The sequence below is a fragment of the Pterocles gutturalis genome, unplaced genomic scaffold (assembly GCF_000699245.1).
Source record: "Pterocles gutturalis isolate BGI_N339 unplaced genomic scaffold, ASM69924v1 scaffold17381, whole genome shotgun sequence".
NCBI lineage: Eukaryota > Metazoa > Chordata > Aves > Pterocliformes > Pteroclidae > Pterocles > Pterocles gutturalis.
The window spans coordinates 49,804-75,259 of record NW_010103509.1 but is presented as its reverse complement, the minus strand read 5'-3'; the positions used below and the strand labels follow the sequence as shown (position 1 = coordinate 75,259).

Sequence of the window (25,456 nt, the reverse complement as noted above, 5' to 3'; positions counted from 1 at the left end):
TAAGAGTCGACATAAATCACAATGCAAGTTTGTTTCCAGTAATGCCCACAATGCTGACCACTGCAGGGGGAAAAAGGTGGAACCCAGAGAAAATTTAGTGTGTATACTGTGGAGCACACATACTTAATCACCTTCCCAGCCTATATTCCGATTATCTCTCTCTCCTTGCTGCTTTAATTACCCTCGGCGTGCAAAAAGTAGCCTAGAGAGATGCTGCCTGCTCTGTGTCCAGCTTTCACCAACATAAGTACCTTTCTTTTAAAATTTGTCTTCCTTGTCTTCTGGAAAGTTTACTATTTCATTCTTGATGCAATAATTGGTCCAAACAAAGCAAAGGCCTACACAGAGGCAGCCCAGCTTGGCTTTCTCAAAAAAACCAGGCAGAAAAAACTTGCATCTTCTTGCCTGTGCTCACCCTCAATCACACCATGTAATTGGAAATTTCAGTAGCTGATCTGTCAGACGTAGGCCTGACATAGGATGTATTTCTCTTAAGAAGCCCAAGAGGGATATGGCTGGCCTAGTGTCAGACCCTGTAGTCTAGATGCTGTCTGAACCTTAGCTTTGGAAAGAAGTTGATCCCTGGTCACCATTTTTATTAGCTGCCAGGACTCACTCATACTGAGGAGCTTTCCCCTACTGAGGAGACCTGACAGTCCTTCATTCAATATTCTAATAATTTCATGGGTCTCAAAGGTTCCCATGCCCCTGGATCTGAATTTAATTTGTGACAATTTGCCCCACAACACTCAGCAGTAAGAGAAAGCATGCTATATGACATAGCTTGTTGTTGACCACTGTGTAATTGACTGCCAGTTTAGAATCTAGATTGGACGTGGCATGTTATCACATACATTAGTTAGTTCAATCTGTGACTTACCAGAGTTAGAGGGTTTATCTCTCTGAAGCACTCTGTGTCAGATTTTGAAGTGTCAAAATGCAGGCTCATTTCTAAAACATCTAGCCTATTTCTCTGCATTGTTTTTAGAATTCTAAAACAAGCTCTGAAATTTGGAATTTCTCTATATCTCTTGTTAACTATTCACATTTCTTCTTTATATGTTTGATCCGAAGAAAAAAAGAGATGAGCAGAGAGTCCACACAGCATTAATTGAGTTCATTGGTTTTTACACCTACTTCTGTCAGAGTCTGGAGTGGTCTACTGCAAAAGTCCCAATTATCTTTGAAAATTTGCCAAAGGAATTACTCTACTTTTTCTCCATAGCTTCTTATAAATGATTGAGAAGTACAGTGGTCTCTATTCCCATTATCCCAAGTATCTTTGCATATATAGGAGTTCCTACCTCAATGCCAAAGTAAGCATACCACCTTTATTTTGTTGCATGGATTCTGTTAGGTAAGTTAATCTTGTAAAATTTATATTTAAATTATCTCATAGACCAAATGAAATGTTCTTACAGTTACAAAGTGATCAACTTAATAAATACTAAAGAAGGAAAATATCTGAAACAAAATTCTAAGTAAGATGTTTTGGTGCTCATGTTCTATATAATGTTGGTATCAGCAGGGAACATGCAGAGTTCAAGGAATCTAAAACATTTGGAAGTTCTTTTTGAATGACTTTCATGGGACTGGATAAAATGTAAAACATATTTTGGTCAAGAAAGAACAGTGGCATACAGTCAGGGCATGGAAGATTCAAGTGTTAAAAGATACATAATCAGTAAGCATACAAATACAATTTTTTTTTAAAAAAATGGATAAAAAAGTAGGTGTTTAGTGTAAAAAGATAAAGGTTATTCTAAACATTAGATACACTCAATATTTACATTATTGGTTGTAGAACCTCACTATGTTTGAAGTGTGTCATTTCTATCCACATTGTGTCAGGTGTTCTTTCTCCACAAAAAGGAAGCTACAAGCCCTTGCAGATGCTAGTTTACAGTGAGTGACATGGCCTGGAAGAAACAGTTTTTTTTGGGAGAAAGAAAAAAAAAACCCAACAAACCAAGGAGTGCATATTTAAACTGTGAAGAGGGCAAAATCTGTGCAAGGCTGGATGTTCTGTTTGCATAGAAGTGACACCCATTATCAATACTAATGACTACTTGGGGAAATGACTTAAAAGCTGGGATGCAAAACAAGTGCCTTGCTAGACATCTGTGGAGGAGGTGACTGTCATTTCAGGGAAGATGTTCTACTGACAAGAAGAAGCTGCTAAGTTGCCCATGAGAGAAGTGGGAAGCAGGCTGTGAATGATGATAACCTTACTGGTAGGTAAGCTGGAAAAAGTAATAAGCAGACAGCTGCTTAGAGAGACTGCGATGGGAAAAACCTCAAAGGAAAAGTGGGAGTTGCAAGAGGGCTGCAGAGAAGGGAAGATGACCTACTTTGTTGTAGAAACCCATCCAGCACTGAAATATGACTATCCACATGAACATTTTGGAATAATGCACTTCTTACACTTCTGTCTACAGGAATGTGGTCTGCGTCTCAACTGACAGTGCACAGAGCAATGATCCCAGTATTCTAGGCAAGCAGATAATTCTGTGTTTCAATATTGTACCATCACAGCTGCACACACCATCTCCAGACACGTGATTTGGTCTGTCTGACTGATCACAGTGCCTGGATGGTTTTGTTAATTGCTAAGTGCCTTTGCTAAAACGAGAGAAGTTGATCAAGACAGCAAAAGCAGTGTAAAAAGTCTTCTTTCAAGAAGTCATGGCAAAGTAGGGCTAGAAACGTTCCCAGGAAGACATCTAAATCACCAGCAGCTCAAAAGCAGGCTCAACCCTTCAAGAATATCCCAGTAATATTTTTGTCTAGCCTGTTCTTCAAAGCTTTTAGTGATCCAATGCCCACATTCTCCCTTGGTTCCAGTCACACAAGCAGAAGGGACCGGTGGACAAACAGGACAAACTTGTACGGTGTGACGAAGGAAGGAGCAGGAGGGGAAGGCCTCTCTGCTGGTCCTGCACATGTGTCTGGCTGGGCCAGAGCTGTAAGAGTGCAGAGGCACCCTGAGTAACGTGACAGCTAATCTGCCACCTCTGCAAACTGCAGTGAAAGGGATGGGTCAGGCAAAGGGTGGGAAGATTCTAATTTAGCTTTACCTTCTGAATTAAGCCATCAAAAAAACCCCAACAAACCTAAAGCAAACCAAAATAAAAAAACATGGCAGAAGGGACTCACTAAATTAATGATGCCTATTAGATCTTCCTCTAAAAAGAGATAGGTGCAGTCACAAGTGCATCACTTATACAGATGCACTTTTGTAATCTGAATAAGCCCTGATCCAGAAAAAAAGGAGGACCTAACGGGAGCTATTTTTGAAGTCCCATCATGGTATTTGGAATAAATCAAGAGTTAGTGATGTAAAGAATAGGTAACTGTGTAGTGTGGTGGACACGCTGGAGGGAAGGGATGCCATCCAGAGGGACCTTGACAGGCTGGAGAGGTGGGACAATGCAAACCTCATGAAGTTCAACAAAGGCCAAGTGCAAGGTCCTGCACGTGGGTTGGGGCAATCCCAAGCACAAATACAGGCTGGGTGGAGAATGGACTGAGAGCAGCCCTGAGGAGAAGGACTTGCGGGTGTTGGTTGATGAAAAACTCAACATGCGCCAGCAATGTGTGCTTGCAGCCCAGAAAGCCAACCGTGTCCTGGGCTGCATCAAAAGAGGCGTGACCAGCAGCTCGAAGGAGGTGATTCTCCCCCTCTACTCTGCTCTCCTGAGACTCCACCTGGAGTACTGTGTTCAGATGGGGGGCCCCCAACATAAAAAAGACCTGGACCTGTTGGAGTGGGTCCAGAGGAGAGCCATGAAGATGGTCAGAGGGCTGGAGCACCTCCCCTATGAGAACAGGCTGAAAGAGTTGGGGTTGTTCAGCCTGGAGAAAAGAAGGATGCAAGGAGATTTAACAACCGCTTTCCAGTACCTGAAGGGGGCCTACAGGAGAGATGGGGAGGCACTCTTTATCAGGGAGTGTAGTGACAGGACAAGGGGTAATGGGTATAAACTGAAAGAGGGCAGATTTAGACTAGACATTAGGAAGAAGTTTTTCACTGTGAGGGTGATGAGGCACTGGAACAGGTTGCCCAGAGAAGCTGTGGATGACCCATCCCTGGAGGTGTTCAAGGCCAGGCTGGATGAGGCTTTGAGCAACCTGGTCTAGTGGAGGGTGTCCCTGCCCATGGCAGGGGGGTTGGAACTCGATGATCTTTAAGGTCCTTTCCAACCCTAGCCATTCTATGATTCTATGATTCTATGTTTAATTCAAAACTTAGATTGAAGCAATCTGTTTCCAGAACCTGCCCTTGACAATTTTATAAAATGAGATGGTTTATCTGGGTTTCTGAAAACACTTGGCAGTTATAAAGGCTGCTGGAAGAATGAAACGTTAAATCCATGAGCAGGCTCATAACCCACCCTGACCTGCTTTTTGCCTGTCTGTATATGCTCTGGATTTAATACTTATGATTTTTTTCAGAAATCTTTAGCATTGTAACTTGCATTGTAACAAGTACACTGTGTTCCAAGCTATCTCCAAAAGCTGTAATTTGTGGTTTTCCTGGTACTAAAGAAGATGCAGTCTTATGAAGAGCTGCTGAATTGGTTTTTGTGGGTGTGTTAAAGTACTGTCCCACCTTTGAAAGTCATTGTTAAATCCTGCTTCTGGCAGCATGCAATCAGGCAGTGGGCTCAAATGCCTTTAGCATACCACCAATAGGACTGCTCTGACATATTCATGTATGTGTTTGTGTGAATCTCCTGAAATGCCACTGTGACCATAATCGACACCTGCAGGGTCTTGCTGATATGCCACCCTCAAATAAGGCTCTGGCTCTCTGCTCATAGTTGGTTAGGGAAATCCCCACCAAATTCAGTGTTACTCTCCTGTGTGTTAGAGATCTGAGGACCAGGCATGAAGGCAAGACCATGTATGAAGGCAAGACCAGCAGGCTCCAGATACGTTATTGTGAGACTTTCCACAAGACTCTACACCATTTAAAACTGTACAAAAGTGAGCCAACATTCCGATGTTAGCTCACACACACATGCAATGCCTCCATTCCTTGCTTTGAAATAAGAGCTACGCCTTTGAGCCAGAAGTCAACAGTTCATGTTATTTCTATGGAACGAGATATCACAATCCATACACAGAACTGAGGCAGATCATCAGTGTCCTTAATCCATTCAGGAAAATGAAGTCCTCTCTGGCTTGGGTCTCCTGGTTTCTGAACTGCAGCATGATGTAAATTCCCAGAGAGTGCATGCTTCTTTTCATCATGTAGGGTTGTGCCCTTGTTAAAATAAGGTGCATTTATATAAAGATAAATAAAGAACCTTGCACCAGTTTTCCACCACAGGAAGTCTTTGCTCAGCTGAGATAATGAGGACTGGGTAAGTGGCACTTGTCTTCTCCACAGGCACAAGAGAGAGGAAGAGGGTTAATGGTACAGAGCCATGCCTCACAGGGCACAACATGAGTCACCCAGCAAAGGGGAGGCCATATCTGCTAACAAATGCACATTTCTTATTCATGCTCTGTGTTCATTTTCTGTCACTTCCCAAACTGTGATGGACAGCAGTACATATTTCCACTGAGAGAAAGAGGTAATTAGCCTGCGTAGGGGAGATGCCTAGTACACCAGAAAAAGAACGGTTACATGTGTTGCCAATACCAGTTTTAGCTTGTCTGCAGAAAGGGAGAAGTGCTGCAAGGAGAAAAATACATAGGTAAGGAAAAAACCCCACAGTGTCAATACTGACAGTGGTGAGAGCACTTGTGGTGGTTTGCAATCAGAAACCATGTGGCCCAACAGCCTTGTCCTTTGGCCTCACCTCTTGGTGCTTTTTCCTCAAATCTTTCCATGCAGGTAATCTGTTTTTCTTGTTACCTTGATGTGTTGTTGTCCAAGTTGATATTTCTTTTCCCTCTCTTGCTCTCTGCAGCAAACAAAACTGCTGTGTCCTGGCTTTCAAGCTAGTACCTGTGCTAGCAGTTATTCAATCTTTAATTCTCCGTCTGTGCAACCATTGCCAGTGATTGCATCACTGAAAACTAATACAGACAGGAGAGCTACACAATACCTTCTAACCTGCTAATAATGGTGGCAGTTTGCAGCCACAGTGTTCGGCAGCATAGAAATGCCTATAGGCACTAACACACATTGGACCTGAGTATATAAAGCATAAGAAATTTTACTGTAAGCTGTAATATAAAGACCTATCCACAAGGGGTGTTCTGCTTGTGCTTAAAGTGCAAGGTGTTGCATCTCTTGCAAGAGGGATCAGCATCTGCTTAAAGACTATGTTATCTTAATGTGCTTTGCCCCCAGCTTACTTGCTGGGGGGATGGTGGGAAACGCAGAAAAGCCCTTGACTTTGTGCAAGCACTGCTCAGCAATAACAAAAACATCCCTGTGTTATTAACACTGCTTTCAGCACAGATCCAAAACATAGCCCCATAGGAGCTACTCTGAAGAAAATTAACTCTATCTCAGCCAAAACCAGCAGAGTGCTCCATGAGAGCTCGTTAGGCTCTCTCTGTGAGGAACCATCCCTTTGTTCTTCTTTTATGTGGAACTGGCATAACTGAATATGTGATTGACTCTTACATTGTACCTAGCAATAACCACACTTGCAGGAAAGAACAGACATCCTAATGGAAAAAAAGTTTTTAATACTCCGCAATGATCTCATGTTTTTCTCTGTTCCCATTGCTTCTCCCTTCTCTGACCTCAAATGTTTGTTCTAGGAAAAGGATGAGTCACACAACAGAAAACTGAGGTAAATGCAGGCATGTATGACATTATTTGTGACAATACAAATGTGCATCTTGAAGGGCTGTGCAGCCCTGGACCTTGCTTTAAAAGCAAGAAGTTCTTATTGCGTCAAGCATGCAGAAGAATTGGTGAGACGTTGCTTTCTGTACATACCGTAGTATCTGAGTACCAAAATGCATGCTAGCTGATAGAGAAGATGAAATTAATATTTGTATCATTTAATATAGATACTTCCTTGTTTCTCAGAGCAGAGGTTTGGAGGTTTTTTTAGAACTGGAGGATTTTGCACTCCTGTTCAATACATTAATACTTCTTTGTGCCTCTTGTCACTCAGCTAGGAAAGCCAGTGATAGGGACCTTGCTATGGTATATAGGATGCAGATGTTCAAAAGTGTTTCTTTCAATATCTCACTTTACAGACCCCAGAGGAAGCAGGTGCTGTTCTCTTTGGATTAGCTTTATGGTGAGGGACAGGATGGGACTGATAGATGTTATACTGCTGTTGGGTCTAAGCACTTTATGAATAGCCCAGCCACTCCCTATTCCCTTCCAAAACTTTTGATGTGAACTGGTCCCCTTCATGGTTCCAGGGGAAGAGAGTTACTGAGGTTGTGATCTTGCAGGGGTTGCTCCCATCCCATGAAATGTCACTGAAGAGAATGGACAAACTTGGGAACTTGACCTTGCATGTGATAGAGACAAGCTGTGGAGGCTGTAAGGGTCTGTGTTCCTGACTAAATGGCAGATGATCAGTGGAGGGTTAAATCCAAGCAACAGGATGGTGCTTTTGTCTCTTCTTTACAACTATTTGTGAGTTTACCTGCACTAGATTTGGCATCAGCCATATGACTGATTGCAGTGTGGATGCTGCTGTTCTTCAGAGAGTAAGAAGAGCAGGGAATGGTGTTTTCTGACAGATATTTCAGTTCCATCCAAATCATCCAAATATTCTGTCATTTGAGTCTCTGTTGTCTTCACATGAACCTTATCAGCACCAAACAGGATCTGCAAAAAGAATCAATTTTCTTTATGCCTCCATCAGACAGGCTTTTAAAATGAAGCAATAGTTCACAACAAAGATTTTTCTTTCGTGGTCTGGTTGGTGCAGCCTGCAAATGACTCAGCTGTATTTTGTGATCCAGGACAGTAATATCTGACAGTAGTATTTCCTGAAAATCATAAGCAGACCTAGCAGTATGATTATGTCTAACTGTCCGAATGGGATACTTAAGAAAGATTTCAATGGGCTTGCTTCTAGAAAAAGGGTGTTGAACTACTCAAGATATAGTTTGTGAGGTTAGCTGGGTCTAGCAATAATTTCCTGAACACCACTGAGACTCTTTTGTTCTTTTAGATGGTGGCAATTTTTACCTTAAAGGGTTGAGGATCTCTGGTTTTAAGTGTTACTTGTGTCCTTACCTTTTCTCCTTTGCCAGGATGTACCCAAGAGATCAAATTTACAATTAGAAGAATCATGGGGAAGAAACTGAACATTCTGTTAGGCTCTGCCAGGGCAAGTTAGGAAACAGGAAGTCTTTATTTGGGCTAAATTTGACACGTTGCCACTGTTGACAAAATCAGTCTTGTTGATGGCATGCAGAATAGCTTCTCTGTGAGCTAGGTTACTCATTGCTTCCTACAAGAGGTGCTGTGCATTAAAACAAAATAAAAACTGAACGGGTGAGGATTTATGATGTGAACTCATCACTCCATTGCTCAACAGATGCTTGGGGGAAGACCTGTCGCAAGGTTTCTCCTGGTTTCAGTCAAGGCTGGGGTGGGGCCTCAGGCTGCGATAAACATATTTTGAGTCTATTTCTTTTACCACTAGACATCTATATGAAAACCAAGGATGCTGGCAGATTACCACACAGTTCTGTTAATCACTAGATAGGGAGTATTCATCTTTTCTCTCCCTCAAAACATGCTTATCTGTAATTTAATCAGAAGGCTAGGAGTTAATCCAATAGGCAACCTTCCAAGAAAGAAGACTTTACAAAAATGTCATCATCCATCAGTTGCAGGCCCGCAACTCAGATACAAAGGTCATCTTTCTTTCTGCATGTTTCCTTTCAAATATTCTCAATAGGAGAAATCAGACATCAAATTTCCTTCTTAATATAATCCCTGTAGCCTTTTAAATAAAGAGTGTGGAAATACTTTCTAAAATATAAGAAGTTGCTCAGTCCACTCAGATGAAGAAACTTGTCATGTTAAGCAAATAGAGGTCTCTGACAAATGTTAGACTTTGATGGTGTTTAAAAACCCCCACAACATATTCATCCAGGATACCCCTCAGACTGGTATGTGGTGTAATACAGGCAGAGGAATGTCCCAAATGTTACCACATTGCAATGGAGCATGATACACGGTTTGGGTTTTGTCGTTCAGAAATTCTTAACATTTCTTCCTCTCAGGAGACTGATTTTATACTCAGCACTGCCAAATTGTCAGCCCTGCTGCAGAACAACCACCTGGGATAACTAGCAGTCCTCCCCATGCTGCCTGCCCATGGCTGGGACTGCCACTGGGCTGGCACTGGCCTCAAACCCAGCCTGGGGAGCTTGTAGCAGGCATCCCATGTCTTCAGACAGAAACCCTCCAATGCTTCACAGTTTTCCTAACCCCACACACTACTTGCAGGACTGCTGCTGCAGAAAATTGGCTTTAGTCACTATAAAAGCCAGACAGCCAAGGAAAGCAAAGGATGCGTGGAGCTCCACAAACTGATGAAGTTGGACTTACTACTGTTCTCTGCCTTACACACAAATTGAGAGACTTCATGTTGTTGAGGTATTTATAAGGTCTCTGGCTCTCCCTCCCATGTCTTCTCTATTTCTTATAGTGCAGAAGGTCATTCACCTCTTTTTAAGCAGAGGCACTTGATAGCAACTATTTTCTCCACACTAAGGTGGCTGCTTCCACGAAGCTCATTGGAATGGAACTGCCTTTGAGATCTTCACCTTTCTATAAAATCTGAGTGAAACTAGCCAATCAGTAAAATACAATAAGAAGTCCTGACTGGGAGAGGCATAGAGGCAGGCATCCTGCTGTGTTTCCTAAGGAAATCATAGCAGATTTTTAATGGAAACGGCGACAACTGAGATATTTGGGTAATGTGTTTGCTATTGACCTCCTATTAGTTTAACTGCAGTAGACTTCATACTTTCAGGATATTTCTTCATTACACCTTGCAAGACTGAGGTAATTGTCTAAAATCAGCAATTACCATTCCACAGGATGGATTTTATCTTTTTTTTTTTTTTTTTTTTTTTTTTTCCCTCCCCCGGGTGGGTTTTTTTTTTTTTTTTTTTTTTTTTTTTTTTTTTCTGCTTACAGCAATATAATGAATTTGAACTCAATGTACTGTCTCCTCAGCCCTTTGGTTCATGAAGAAGTACTGCACAAATTGTACTCATACATGTGTGTTTTTGATCTTTTTGTCTTTACTAATGGATTTATCTTGCTTTCAGTTCTCTTGATACAATCTCTGAAAGCAGCAGTCCAACAACTAAAGACACAAAGTCAGTCCTTTAGACTCACTCTTGGTGCAGCTACTACATCTCCCACTGTGAAGCCAATGGAGATTTTGGTACCACTGGGGGCAAGGCAAGGCCTGTAGAGGACGTTCAGGTTGTGAACAAACTAGCTGGATAGTTAACTTGGGCTGCACTACAAAATTAAACAGCAGTAAAGCAGACCAGTTAAAGGAGATAAGGAGCTTTAGACCTGACAGAAACAAGACAAGGGACTGTGCCATGCAGAGATGGAAATGCCTCCCATCTCTCCTTCCCTTCCTGTCACACATCTCTCTCCATCAGGTATACTCTCCCTGATCTCTTCCATCTGTAACTACAGGATGATCATCACTCAAGCAGTAGAGCTATGCTGTGTTCTGATCTGAGAGCTTTAGAGAACCCCGACATTGAGGTCTCCTGCCTGAACTTTTCCCCATTTTCCTCCAGAGAAAGGCACTGAAAGTAAAGAGTTTGCTCTTCAGAGCTGCTCTAGGGGCATTTTTCCTCCCTGCTGCGAATCCTGTGATTCCCAGTATTGCCCTTGACCCAGACAACGTCCCACAGTTAGGGGAACCCAGTTTTCAGCCTCAGGGTCTGAACATTGTTTATCCATGACAGGAATACCTTCTTTCAGAAACAGTCATGTAAAAAGACCATCAACTATGGAAATGCACGATGTATTGCTTTGGGTAGGTGTCTCAGGGACAAGAGATCATCATTCCTCATGGGTTCTTACCCATGCTGCTGTAAATAGGAAGCCAAAATGCATGCCAGAGTGTGTGGTAATCAGATTAAAGAGAAGTCAGTAGCAGAAATGCTATACTCAAGAGATATCACCTTCTCAAACCTTTTTTAGCAGAGGGAGCTCTGTTATTTAGCATATGTTGCACTGAAAAATGACATATGCAATGGTTTCCAGCAGCATTTGATTTTTAAAGTGTAAAAACTATCTCAGCCTAATAGTGCACATGGAAAACACGTGTTTTTTCTGCTAGATTTTCATCCTGTGTTAGCTACCACACCCCAGTTAATAGGGTATAAGGGCAGAAAGATGTTAACAGGACCTGCCAATGTAAGGGAACCAAGTTCTCTGCCATAGCTTTCTGTATCTCTTCTTGTCATAGTCCAGAGAGAGCAAACAGTTTATGCCAGAGGAAGGCTGTACCCTAAAGCAAATGCTCACAACTCATAAAGATGAGCATTTCTGCAGGATGACTTTCAGTAGAACAAAACAAATGATTAACCATTTCACAGGCTGGAGGACAGAAGCAGATGAGGAGCTGTGCTTCTTACTGTGAACTTACTATGCTACTACTCACAGGTTAAAAAATACAGTAAGCAAGACAGTTACACAAGGAAAACATGTAGGTCTACAGCAGTCAGACGAAGGTAATACACGGGAAGCAATGCATGCACTCTAAATACCTGTATTCCAGCAGCGTATGTGAAAAAAGTCGTCAGACATCCTACAACTACAGCATGTTGTATTTCATTTATATCATGGGAGACAGGGAGAGGGGACAAAGTAAATTAAAGGGACACTATTACATGAGGGCAAGGCTTACACCAAGTGAAATACAATAAAGCACAGAAATATTTTGAATACCTGTATTGTAATTCTGGTGGAAACAAACATATATTTTCACTATTTAAAATATTCCAAATAGCCGAGATGCTTGGCAATGGTTTTGTTTGCAATTTTGGCATCACACGGTGACTTATCCCACAGCACACATCTCCACATGAGTGTGCAAAGCGTACCTTCCTAGCAACAAACTCACATGCCCAGATGATGTCCTTCAATTCCACAGAAATTTCAGTTTAATTACACTCGATTTCTTGTAGTTCTAGTTAGATGGCCTTTTCCAGAGCCAAATAAAGGTATTACCTTCTCAGACTAACTCTGCCCACAGTAAAAGAGAAGTCCAGGAAGAAGTGAAGTTTTGGCTAGGAAAATGACCTGTTCTGTATGAATCTTACTTTCCTGATTGGTAGTTCATTCAAAGTAGCTGTATACTAACTAAGATTAAAACAAGACTCCAACCTAGGAAAAGAGGTTCATTGAGCCTCGTCTCTTTGCTGTTTGTAGCTCTGACATAATCCGCTTCTCAGCTTCTCAACGACACCAAAGGCTTTTTCACTCTGCTGCTGACTCATTGGTGGTCCACAGAGAAAAATCAGCATGGACCATGACTTCAGATGCAGCCAGTCTGGACAAATCACTCCCTACAGCCTGCTGGCAGGTTGCTCGGTGGGTTTGTGTAGCTCTGGATGCTGGGCAGATGTGTGCTTTCATGCAGAGCCCTCCTGCAGGTGCAGAGACCTTCACCGTCCCCTGCTCAGGAAATGATGGGATATGCTGTGTTGTGTTATTTGGCATGCAATTGGGACACATAGTGAACAGGAGAAGGAAATCTGTTGAATTCTCAGTGTAGAAGGAAAACTTTATCCACAGCTCATCACAGGCGTGTGGTGGGGCTGAGGAAATTCACCCTGCACAAATCTAAGAAGCCACTTCCTGAGTGTTTGATGAATAAAAACAATAATCCATGTAAGCCCAGATGGTGACTTACCTGGGACTGGTGTGGGAGCCTAGAGAAAGCTAGAGCTTTGTCTGTAAGCAAAACCTACCCTGTATTGGCAGATGTATTCAGCAGTTACTGCACTCTATTATCTCTGTCACTGCCCTTATTCTGCAGCATGCAGAATAGACATCAGCCCAGAGGATGATGCTGGCAAGGAAGGCCAGCAGGGATTTTGACTGAGGAGGAGAACAGCTGCTGTAATGCTAAGAGAAGGATATATTTGGAACAAGGACACAAGAAGGTGTACCATGCTGCTCACTGTGCTTGCCTTGGCTGCACGTTGCTCTCTCCTGTGTTAGGGGTTTTATTATTATCTCCTTCTTGTTGGCAGGGATGATTGCCTGCAAATGTCTGCAAACATACCTGCTGCTGGACACTTCAGTATCGATGTAATTCCAAGAAAATAAGTGCTTCAGCAACGGTACCATGCTGGCATCAGTTATTAATCCAGATAAGGCACCTTCTGTGCACTGAGGACATGACCTGTTTGTGTTGCAGTCCACCTAACTCCCGTGGCACCTCCTAAGTCTAGTGCCTCTCTCGAAGATCACTGTGCCCACCTCTTCCTGATGACCTTTGTGGCAGAGCTGGTGGCTGGCAGATTTTAATTTTTTTTGCCCCTTCCCAGAAGTGTCTGCTCACAAGGCCTGCATGTTGGGCTCTGGGACTTTAGCTGCTCTACACAAGCTGAAACAGATGCCAAAGCACCGTTATGCCAATAAATTGTTTCTGTTTCCCTTCTGTAAGCCAGGAGTGGTAGAGCTCACCAGGGCAGGTGAAGCAATGGGTGCACGTACATAGTGTCACCTTTCTGTTGATATCCAGACTGAAGATACGCTGCTTAGGCCAGTTACTCTCTGCTCCTTCCATGGTGCCTGCAGAGCTTATCCTTGCTGCTGTACTTTCAAGTGATACCAAGGAAAGCTAAAAACAGCCCCAGTTGTGCTGCCAGCTGGGGCAAACTGGCCTGGCCTGGAGGCGGCAGTGCCTTCAACACGCCTGAAGGAGCATTGCATTGGCATCAGCCCCTTACGCTGCTCTTTTCTGTAAGCAAAACCATACTTAGGGGTGTGATAGATTACAAAAGCATAGGTGGCCTACTGAGATACTAATTAAGATGAAAAAGCATGAAAATCCCAGGTATAAATAAAACAAAACTTCAAGCAGAGAATCCCAGTTACACCAAGACTGTTCATGCTCATTCAGCCAGGGCTGTGGATCCACTTATAGATGTGAGTCCTTCTCTCTGACCAAGCCTTATGAGGGGTAAAAAAGGCCTGAGCCCTTCACGTTCTGAGCACTGCCTGCCTCTGCTTGCTGGGGCACCGCTTGTGACAGTGTTTATTTTGGATGCTGGGCCGTGTGGGGAGCAGAGAGGACAGCAGTGTGGGGGGGTTGGGGGGGGGCGGGCACAGACTGTGCGGCCCGAAGATTAAATGCGAAGCTGTCAAACTGAAGAATGGCATTCAAAACAACCTGTGAGCAAATGTGTCAGTAAAGAAATGTACAGGAACTTGGCCCAAACAGGACCACAAGGTTCCACACACACAGCTCCAGGAAGTCACAGATACACATTGGGATGTAGATGAAAATCCTTGCTTAACTAAATTTTAAGCTCACTGGAACATGGCTGTTTTCCTGACTCTGTGTACACACAGCAGGTAACTCAGTGACAGGGCAAGAGGCAGTTAGTGCTGCTTGAACATTTATGATGAAGAGTGGCATTGCAGATCATCAGTCAACCCAGAGCAGGTAGTTAAAATACTGTTTTCAGTGCCATAGCAGGTTGAAGACAATTAAGACAGAAGATACCGAGCAAAATGACATGCTGTTATGTCTTTTTATTAGTATTTATTGTTGTTATTCACACTTAGACAACTCATTTACATAAAGTGATTTCTATGAAGAGCTCTGTATTGATGTTATAAGGTGAAAAAGAGTACACACCATAGTGAAACATTCTGTAGATACAGTGAAGTAGGACTTCTGACAAAAGGGATTATTTCCGAGAGCCTATGTACAAATAAAGGTAACTTTCATACTATATACAAACTTATATTCACAGAAAATATACTGATTCACAGATACAAGGGTTTAATCTAGTGAATAATGACCCATACACAAAAACACATGAGAAAAAGTGGAATTTTCAGAGGCTTGCCTGGACGAGTTTCCATGACAACATCATTTTATTTAAGTTTGAAATGAGTAAGATGGGAGACTTCTTCAGATTTTTCTACAGTAAGTTGAAAATGAGAGATGAAAGAGTATGAAAACTACAAAGTGAAACAAGCTAAAAAGCTTTATTACAAAAATAGCATCTGATTGTCAGTTATAACACTCTACTATTATTTTCACATGACAATACAGTGGCCTGATCTTGCCATCTTAAATGACAGAAATAATTTCTACTCATGTGAGTCAACTCCCCAGAGTCAGGATTGCAAAATTAAAACTGTGTAACAGGGATCTTGATAATGAAAATGAACACAAAGCCAAGCACAATCCCTTTGGCATTACCCAAATTTCACTGGGGGATTAAAATAAATGGTTGATTTCTACTGGATAGCCTGACCCTGAAAACTTTACATCTTTTGTAAAACAGATGTGACAGAAGTAACTCATCTGTTATAAACTCACCGAAGTATGAGGAGCTTCCTTTACTGTGATCTCAGTGGGAGAAAGCATTAGAGTGACAGGATGACTAAACTGCTTCATTGGGCCTGACTCTGCAAGCATTGTATTCCTTCTGGATGGCAGGATTGGGCCCCTGCTGCAAAGGCAGTGTGCAGCATTTTGTACAGTCCCACGGGGAAGCTCAAGAGTATGAGTAAACTCCCCTTGACTTCACTATGGCAAAACCAGTTCCTGCTTTACTGTACATTGATTTGACAGTATTTTACATTATACCTTAACCAGAGACATTAAATGATTTTTACTTTAAAATTAACAATCCCTTTATTTAGAAACCCCATACTAGACTTCTGGGTTTTTTTATGGCTTCTTTTTGCATTAAGACAACTATGTGACATAAAATAAAATAAAAAAAAAACACCAGTAAAGTGCAAGATCCTTAAAAATGCATACAAATTTCATTGTTTGGATTGGTTTTGTGTTTGATGAGGGGTGAATTTACAATAAATCTCTATGAAAGTACAGTCCATTTACCAATCTCACATTACATTATTTCTTACTCAATCTTGTCCTGGTGGCTCACCTTGCCACTTATGGCTCATATAGGAATGATGTGACCAGTTGTGTGTCTGGTCTACCCATGCTCCAAATCACTACATGGCTTCTAGGCTGGGGATGACCTGCATTTGACTGGCTGGGAGCACGGGCTTAGCGCCACGCTAATGTGATTACATGGCTTCTGGAGAAGACATGGCTTACGTCCAGCCAGGCAGGAGCACAGGCAGGGGAACGTGCAAACTAGCTGCACCCACCCAGGCAGACAAGCCCCAAGATACGTACACTGACAACAAGCAACACACAGCAGATCTACAGGATGACTTGTCTGGACGACGGGGCTGTGATCCATATACAACTTCTGTATCGGATGGGTGCATTGAATCGCATAACTTCAATTTGGAAGTTACTCTCCCCAGGCCCAATGGAAATTATGGATATCTCAATACTGATATTCTTGTAACTGACGGCAACAGATCCAAGAAGGACCAAGAAGGACCAAGAAGGATTTAACATCAATCAGGAATGAAACCCACATCTGTCAGAGGGCTGGAGCAGGACTCTTCTCCATTTGCTAATCTCAAAATCGCTTTCTGCAGATGTGTTTCCACTTGCAAGTTCCTGCATCAAACTTTCCAGGAAGGGCAGGAAAACAAGAATCATCTTCTCAAAGGAACTAACCATGCCTCTTTCTCAGTTAGTTGTGTCATTGTTATTTACAAGAGGTGACATGGTTTCCAAGAACACAAGTGAATGCAATTTTTCTCTTTGTACATAGCTCCCAGGGCAATTATGTTTGTTACACAAGTGCTTTTATGAAATAACAGATCCTAACATAAAAATCTGTGTTTTGCCCAAGGTAATGGCAGAAATCTTCTGGATTTCAGTGGGCCAGTTGTTGAAGAAAGGATTATTTATTTGTTATAAATTAAATAAAGCCATCTGATACAGACTCGTATTTGCTTCAGAACATAAGTTATACAGACCACAAGATGCTATTTTAAGGAATTACTATTGAAAGAAGAATAATTAAAAAACATTGTATATCCCCTTTTTTGCAAAATACGTAATGAAGTAAAAGACAACCAGAGAAATAATCCCTTAAAAAACACTCAAGCTTTAAGAATATTTCTAAGCATCTATTTTTTACAGTACTTGGATTAACCACATGTTTAACCTACTGCTTTGTGGACCTTCATATCCACATACAACAGTACCATGAGTGACACTGACCATAAACTACTTCAGAGTAGTATATGTGGAAATTACATGGTAGGCTCATTGCCATTACAAACATCAAATGGCATCTAGATAAGCTTCTTAGTCACCCACTGTGCTTTATGCTTCATGAAGATTATGCAGACAGCGACATCAATTGAATAAATAAGCACAGGCATACCGACACAGACAGCCTGTCTGCACTACAAGAAAGCACAAGCTTTCAGTAAAATAGTTAATTTAAAATACACAGATGTTTGCTGAAAGATTTTTCTATGTCTGCATGCAGTTCTTGAGGAGATCATGCTCATATCACACTTTTTATTGCACTTCTATATCATTTATTCTACAGATTCAACCATGGTGGCTTCTACAGAGGGAAGCTGTTGTCTTTTTTTTTTTTTTTTTTTAAATGGGAAACAGCAAATACTTGTAGGACTCCAATGGTATTTTATACTGATGGGGTCCATTCTTTTCTGTAATTCAACTGAACTCAGTGCAGAAAAACCTTTAAAACAGGTTACAATCTGACCCAGAATCCCACTTAAATGCTACTGGAAATCCCTTCCAAAAATCATGTCCACCATTCGTTCTGTCCAGGTGTGATGGTGCCATGGAGAGTTGGCTATTTAACACGATGTTGCATTTTTATCTTACTGACTGTGTTTGCCAACCTGGTGTTGTCCTGAAAACACTAAGCTAGAACAGCATCTTGATTGTAACACCAATTTCTGCATTAATTATTCATTTATACTTCATAAGGATTATTCAGATTGCAGCATCAACTGAATAAATGAGCACAGGCATACAGGCAGCTGGAAGAGGCTTCAACGCCAATCAACTTACTGTAGAATTCAGACAGTTTGCAGGACTAGACCCCTAGTGAAGTCATGCAGAACTTTGACAGAAGAAAATAGAAATTTAATTTTTGACTTCTAGGTGTACAATGTCGAGAAATGTTCAGGGATCCCACACTGAAACAGTTATGAACAAAGAGAAACACTTTATGCTGGGGAATCTGCTGTCATTACAGAACAGGGGTCCCCTAACAAGTGCAGTTTTGGTGGTGTCAAGCCTGGACAGCTTATGGATGTCTAGTCATTGGGCTGCAGCAGCTCTTGGCTGCTCTCTCAGCACCCCAGTTTAAGATTTTCAAACTTCTCCTGCATGGGATAAGGGGCCTTCATCCCATTCCTCTCTTTTCTCCTATGAGCACAGCTGTTGCCTTTTAATCAGAGAGCACATCAGTGTGCAAGTATCCTGAAACATTTTACCCTCGTGGTTATGTAGAAAGATGCCTTGGTTAAGTATAATCATCAGCTTTCACAGCCGGCCTCCATGGAAAGCACCACACAAATGAAATCTCTCCTATTACCTCTGGAGCTGAGCTGCCACCGACTGCACAGTCTCATTCAGCCATTTGAATAATGATCTGCCCAGCAGATGCAAGGCAGTGGGAGCTGTGAGGTGTCTCATTCCTGAGGGGAAAAAATTACTTTTAACACCTTCCAAGATAAATATGTTGATAGGGGAAGCAGACACAGGAAAGAAAGGTTTAAGACAGTATACAAATGCCATTACAGGATACCAGCCCTTAGCCTTACACATACAATTCTTCCTTCAAGCTGTTGACGCCAGCTTTGGACTGAACAATTCCCAGTGTGTAGGGCTTTTGATTGGTTACTTTTGTCCGTACTTGCCTCAGAGGGGCAGCAGCCTCTGCTGCTGCTGCTGCCCTCACTTTGCAGAGTGCACAAGAATGTTCTTACAGCTCTCAAGGTCAGGCAGGGCTTTTTCCTTTACAGTGTGGGAGTTACATGCTGGCCATGAAGTCATCAAAAAAAAGAAAAAAAAAAAAAAGAAAAAAGAAAAGGAGTAATGTACTGAACAGAGATCAGACTCTTGTTCTTCCTTGGTTTCTTGATTTGAAATGCCAGACCAGTGAATCTGGGCATCTTTGTATATACACAGACCTGTCGTGATGCTGCACATGCCCTTTTAGATTGCTCTGTCTTATTCTGCTTACTTGGGAAAGGATCACTTGAGTCAACTGAAAGCCTGTTTTGATAACTGTCATCAGAGATCAAACAGCATTTGGTAACTCTCCTGGGACAGATTATACTGTGGAGTCAGCTCTGTATTTTGGGACAGCTGTTTCATTTGAGCTCAGAAGCTGGGTTATAGATTTGCTTTTGCAAATTTGCAAGATTGCTGTTCTTGTCAGTAGAGGGCACTGTAGGTTTGCATAGACCTCTCTTCCCATGGTGTACACCCGTAGAAACAAATGCTAAGAGGTGGCCAGCACTATCGTGAAGACAGGCAAGGATTCTGGAGCAATGAAGGATCTTAAATACAGAGAATTTTTTTTCCTCACAATGAGAGATGCTCACACTAAAAAGCATTAAGCAGCAAGAGATGTTGCAAATGTATGTTTAAGATAAAACACTAATTCTGAATATAGCTGGGACCGAATACTTGCGGACCAGACAGAAATAGCAGACATTGTAACTCCTACTGTTCTTGCTTTTGTTCATTAGTATCTCACTTTTTTCTTCATGATATCACATAATATTAACATTTTAGGATTTTTTAATATGTGTTTTTTACTGTTTTATCTACTATTGTTTTCTGTCAAGTCCTTATTCTCTAACCAGAGACTGTTATAAACAAACACATATAAAAGGAAAACAGTAAAGGACAAAGGGGATGAGTGAGAAGCAAACAGCTTTAGGGAACAGAGAAAAACAGACAAGACAAAATGTGCTGAGCCTTCTGTTACACAGCTGTGAGCATGACATTGCCATTGTGAGAGCAATACGAATACAAAACAATGCTGAAAGAGGTCACAGAAATCTGCTGAAATTTCCTGAACTCCAACTGCACAAAAGACTTGAACAAACAAACAACGATTACCTGAAATAATTTAACACCCATTCCAGTCCTCCTTTTTTTTTTTCTCAATCTTCCAAACTAGAGGAAAGATGAACACTTCGTTGCTTTGTTCTAGGTTTGGACCTCCTTCTTCTGCTAGGATTGCAGTAAAAGAATGCTGCATTTTCGTGCCTTCCTGGGCTTCTTTAGACATTCACAGTTCCAGCAATACTGAATTATTTTCATCTAGGTTTCCTGCAGCTACACTGTATTTAAATCGTTAGTTTCTCCTACCTAGTTTCAAGATTTATAAGAGCAAATATGAACTGGCCCAGCCTTTGTACATCAGCTGGGGATCTCTTCCAGCAATGTCTATATGTAGCTGTGAAGGTCCTTACACTCCAAGTAATAGTGAAAGATAGCTTGTAAAATATATACCAATTTCAGCAATTCGGCTGCTACTTTATAATTACTTCTATTTTCTGGATGAAATACTATGCATAAGCAAATTAGCCTTTTTCTTCTACATGAAAAGGCAAACTCATAACAGCATCTGAAAGCCATTGGTACTGTTGTTGGTATTGCTGCATTACAAAAAATAGTGTGTTCATATAGTAGTTGTCCAATCACTCTGCATGCTGCGTTGCTGTTAGATAAGAAAGAGTATCCCCATTCTGGTCTTTGCATGTGAATGCAATGAAAATCTGCACCAGTTACAAAATGGCCAGGCAGCATCACCCCTTCAGTGACAGAGCCAGAGTTACTGGAATCTGAAGAGTTTTGCAAGATGTAATAAACCACCATTAGCATCCTGCTGATTGCCTTTACAGATCCGTGATGCAGAGGATCAAAACACTGATGAACTCCCTGGCTTTGCTGAAATCACATCATATAAATCCACTTATATGAAGAGATGTGCAAGCTGTTCCCTGTCTGTGACTCATGCACTCAGTGTATGCTTTCCACTTGGGAGTTTCAGAAAATTATGAGAAAAATTCCATACCAGGGTGCGTGGGGGGTGGCGCCTCCACAAGGTTAACATTAGCATTCTCCTTAGAAGATGAGAGCTTAGAGAACTGAGCACGCTGTGTATGTGTATAACACTACAGAGAATGAGAAGTCTGCGGATATGTACCATAGGCATACGAGAAGCAGAAGCTTTCACCATTTCCATGCGCGTGCAGCATCTCCACATCTGAGAGGTGTTCTGCAGCAGATCAAGGAAACCTCAGCGCAGCTGGACTCAGCCATTCACATGTGACTGCACTGTCCAGCAGCAGTCATTCTTCATCTCTGAGATCCACCCTTTGTATCCCTTTCTTTCTTTCTCTCTTTTAAAATCGAGGGAGAGGAAATATACATATCCATGGGTTATTCTCACAGAAGCTTTCTGCTATGGTTTTTTGCTGTTCCATATTTTTTTTTTTTAATTTAATAAAGATATATGTTTGTGGGTTTTGTTTTTTTTTTTTTTCAAGAAACAGAACTTTCCACTAGATGGAGACAGGACACTGGATCACTTTGTCCTCCAGGAGGACGCTGACAATCAGGAACAGAAAATAAAGCCCAAACATGAGAAAGCCCAGGATTTTATTCATCCTCCACTTGCAGAAAGCGATGGACAGGATGACAAAGAGCAGCATGATGAAGAGGAGGACAATTGCACAGAACAGGCCATTGCTGCTGACTGTCACCGGGGCAAAGCTGTTAATCACAGCATACAGGAGCCATGGCAGAGGAAGGCTGTTAAGAAACAGAAAAATAAATTGGAAACACTGCAGAGGTGCAGAAAGGGGCACTAGAAAGTTGCTTCAAAATACAATCAGAGGCTTCCTGCATAAAGTGAGGCATGAAACTCTTTTAATATGTACATAAATCTAATTTGTCAGCTTGCTCTTGTTTCTCGGGGAGAAAAAATGGCATTTAGGCTCTCCACTCTTCCACCAGTTACAATGGTGAATGATATTTCCCTTGGCTGACAAATCACCCGGCATCCCGTCTGTGAGCAGGTAGACCCCTTTCATCTGTTTCTGGTTTTCTGACCATCTGTGGAAGAATCTACCTCTAATCTCTTTCCAGGAGCCTGCATCGTAGGATGGTAGGTCACCTAAAGACATGTCCTTGCCATGAAGAACCGGCATTCTGAAAGCCACTGCCCCAAAGTTTGGCCCTTAAAAGCTTTGATCCACATTTACTGTATAAACCTGTGTTAAAATGTGAACTTTAACTGAACTCCAGCTTAATTTCTATTTCTGTACTTGCTGTCATTGCAGTTCTCATCTCTGATGCCACAGAATGAGGCAATATCCCTCTGGAAGACATCAAGCTGAAATAAATATTTAAGCCACTGATTGGAGCTTAGCAGGCTTAGAAAGCAGGAAGAGAGCTGTCAGAAGCTCACAATATTCAAACTTTGAATAAGCACCTCAAGAGAGAAGAATTTATTACAGCCTCAGTACCAACTGGACCAGCCTAGAGCACAACTGTGCCACTTACGTTGTAAATACACCAGGTCTAGCAGGCAGGTACAGGACAACAGTTCCATTGTCAAGAAGACTAAAAATTTTAAGAAAAGTAAGAAAGCACTGCAAAAGAGAAAAGTTCTGTAATGTGCTCCAAGTTGAAGCACATGGTAGTGAATAATTCTTACACGTTTTGCCAGTCTGCTGCTTACAGATGTTATTTCAAACACTGCATGCTTCTGGATTAATAGAAAAAAGTGGCCCAGTTTCTCTAATGTGTCCAAAGGTACTGCCATTAGCTAACAGATGGAGCAAAAAAGCCATTTACTATCCACTCTAACTTCAGGATCTCTTTTTGTACCTGTGCAGTTGCTGGTATATTTTCAACAGCGAAAACCATGATCTGTTCTACAGCTAGGCTGTTCGGGACTACAACTATGATCAGACCTGCTCTGTGGGCGTGACAGCAAGAAACAACCAAAGATCAAGAAACTGAGAGCATGAACATGATTCTCAGTGCCTCTGACCTGTGTTGAAGATGGGAATGTGGGAACGAAGACAAGAGTTTGTCTGTACTTTTCCTGTACATTTTTTAAACACTGAGGCAGAGATTACATTTCTGGACCTAATCTAGCTTGGCCCCAAAAGGTCAAACAGGAATTCGAACTCCAAACACATGCCACACATCATTATCCTAGAGGTGGAAGTAGTAAAGTGCGAATAGCACATTTTTGCTCAATCTCACGTTGCTTCACATTGTCGGAGCTATACAAAGGGTATTCTGTGTTAAAAGAGAATTGGTTTGTAATTTGGGACCTGCCAGGTATACAAAAATCACGTCAACAACAGCCTAAATGAGCTACACACTGACATTCTGGTTTTATTTTAGCAAACGTGTTGATTACTGCGCAGGCAGCAAATTGCTCCAGATTATCCTTTATAAAAAACCAGTAACATCCATTGCATATTTGCATCACTATCATTTTTCAGCATCAATGGCAGAAAATTGATGTAGGCAACACCTCGGCAAAACTGCAGCAACATGCTAAGAACAAAAGACTTGTTAAAATAGACACAATTTTCGTGATGTAGGACTTACCCCACTGTGATGTCAAATATGTTGCTTCCAACAGAACTGGATACAGCCATGTCTCCCAGACCTTTGCGTGCTACGATAACACTGGTAATAAGGTCAGGAATGGATGTGCCAGCAGCTAGAATAGTCAATCCCATGATTTCTTCACTAATACCAATGGTCTCTCCAACCTAAAAGGGTTTAAGCAAAAATATCAAAAAGAAGTCCTGCAATGAAGAAATGCTTTCTGCTGTAAACCTGTTTAACCAGGAATACTATCCTGGAGCTTGCCAACTAGCTTGGAGAATACAGGCAAGACTGGAGAATTACTCGTGTTCACAGATTTCCACATTTCAGGAGAAAAATAAGATGGTCAAATAGAACCAGTAGGTACTGAAAAACAGTTGCTGATGGCTCTGATAATACCAGAATGATCAAGTCCTGTGGCTAGGACAACCACAGCTCTCTGAACTACTTTCCATTTACTGAGTAGTGATTTACTTCATCCATGGTTGCAGCTCCTAAAATAAAGCACTACTCAGCATGAGATAGGTGATGGACTCTGATTCTAAATGATCTCTCACAGTACAAAACACAATGCAGGGCTTATCTCTTGAACCAGTATATGACCTCCTTACCTGATGTGCCCACCAGACCATTAAGTAAGAAAAAAATGCAATCCAGCTGATTGCGCCAAAAAATGTGATAGGGAAAAATTTTCTTGACCTCTGAAACAGAAACAAAGAGAAACAGTGAACAGCTGTGTTGAAGGCTCATGTACTGTACTCTTATCTGCTTCTCAGAATAAGAGTGGCCTCTGATTTTTTTCTGATCACCTGCTCTGACTAACTATTCTGATCATCATCATGATGATCAAAATGAATGTGAAGAATCTTAAGAAACTGACTCCTCACACTGGAATGTGCTTACCTAGGCCTCATTCTTCCAACCAGTTCAGTTCTAAAATAACACCTCCGAACAACTTGTATGATGAACAGCAAGTTTTGGGTTGTCATTCGTAACATTTTTCTGTTATGCCGCAGTTTGCATATGTGTTTAGCTGAATGGTGCCTGGCTTCTAAATTTATGTATAACTTCATGCTTATTCAGGAAGAATGTTTTCAAATTGATAAAACAGGTACTCATACATTTCATGCACACATCAGTAACTTTGTGCAACACCTTTCACAGTCAGTATGACAAAGGCTATATGACAGACTTAAAAAAATACACACCTAAAATTTATTAGGGCATTTGCTTTTCCTGGGAAAACAACCCACTTTCTCAATTAGAAGAGAAGATACATTAAGTGCATCTTTGCCATGCTTTGTTTTGTAGAGAAGTTTTTTATAGAAAAATGTAAAAGACTCTGAGGACCTTCAAAGAATTAAAAGATCATAGAGCCATAGAATGGTTAGGGTTGGGAGGAACCTTAAAGATAATCAAGTTCCAACCCCCCTGCCACAGGCAGGGACATCTCCCACTAGACCAGGTTGCTCAAAGCCTCATCCAGCCTGGCCTTGAACACCTCCAGGGATGGGGCATACACAGCTTCTCTGGGCAACCTGTTCCAGTGCCTCACCACCCTCGCAGTGAAAAATTTATCCCCAATATCTAATGAAAATCTATCCTCTTTCAGCTTATACCCATTACCCTTGCTCTCTCACTACACTCCCTGATAAAGAGTGCCTCCCCATCTCTCCTGTAGGCCCCCTTCAGGTACTGGAAGGCCACTATAAGGTCTCCTCAGAGCCTTCTCTTCTCCAGGCTGAACAACCCCAGCT

The 25,456-nt window shown here is 41.7% G+C and overlaps 1 protein-coding gene across 1 annotated transcript in view; it reads right to left on the bottom strand.

The window, feature by feature from the left end:
- Positions 1-21,595: 21,595 nt before the first annotated feature.
- Positions 21,596-25,456, bottom strand: part of SLC24A2 (solute carrier family 24 (sodium/potassium/calcium exchanger), member 2) — a gene marked incomplete at its 5' end in the record, with an annotated part of 49,363 nt that continues 45,502 nt past the window's right edge. The window contains 3 exons of the mRNA XM_010086742.1: positions 21,596-21,878; positions 23,697-23,863; positions 24,311-24,400. Coding sequence (XP_010085044.1) covers positions 21,629-21,878; positions 23,697-23,863; positions 24,311-24,400 — 507 coding nt within the window. The remainder of the gene's footprint in view (positions 21,879-23,696; positions 23,864-24,310; positions 24,401-25,456) is intronic.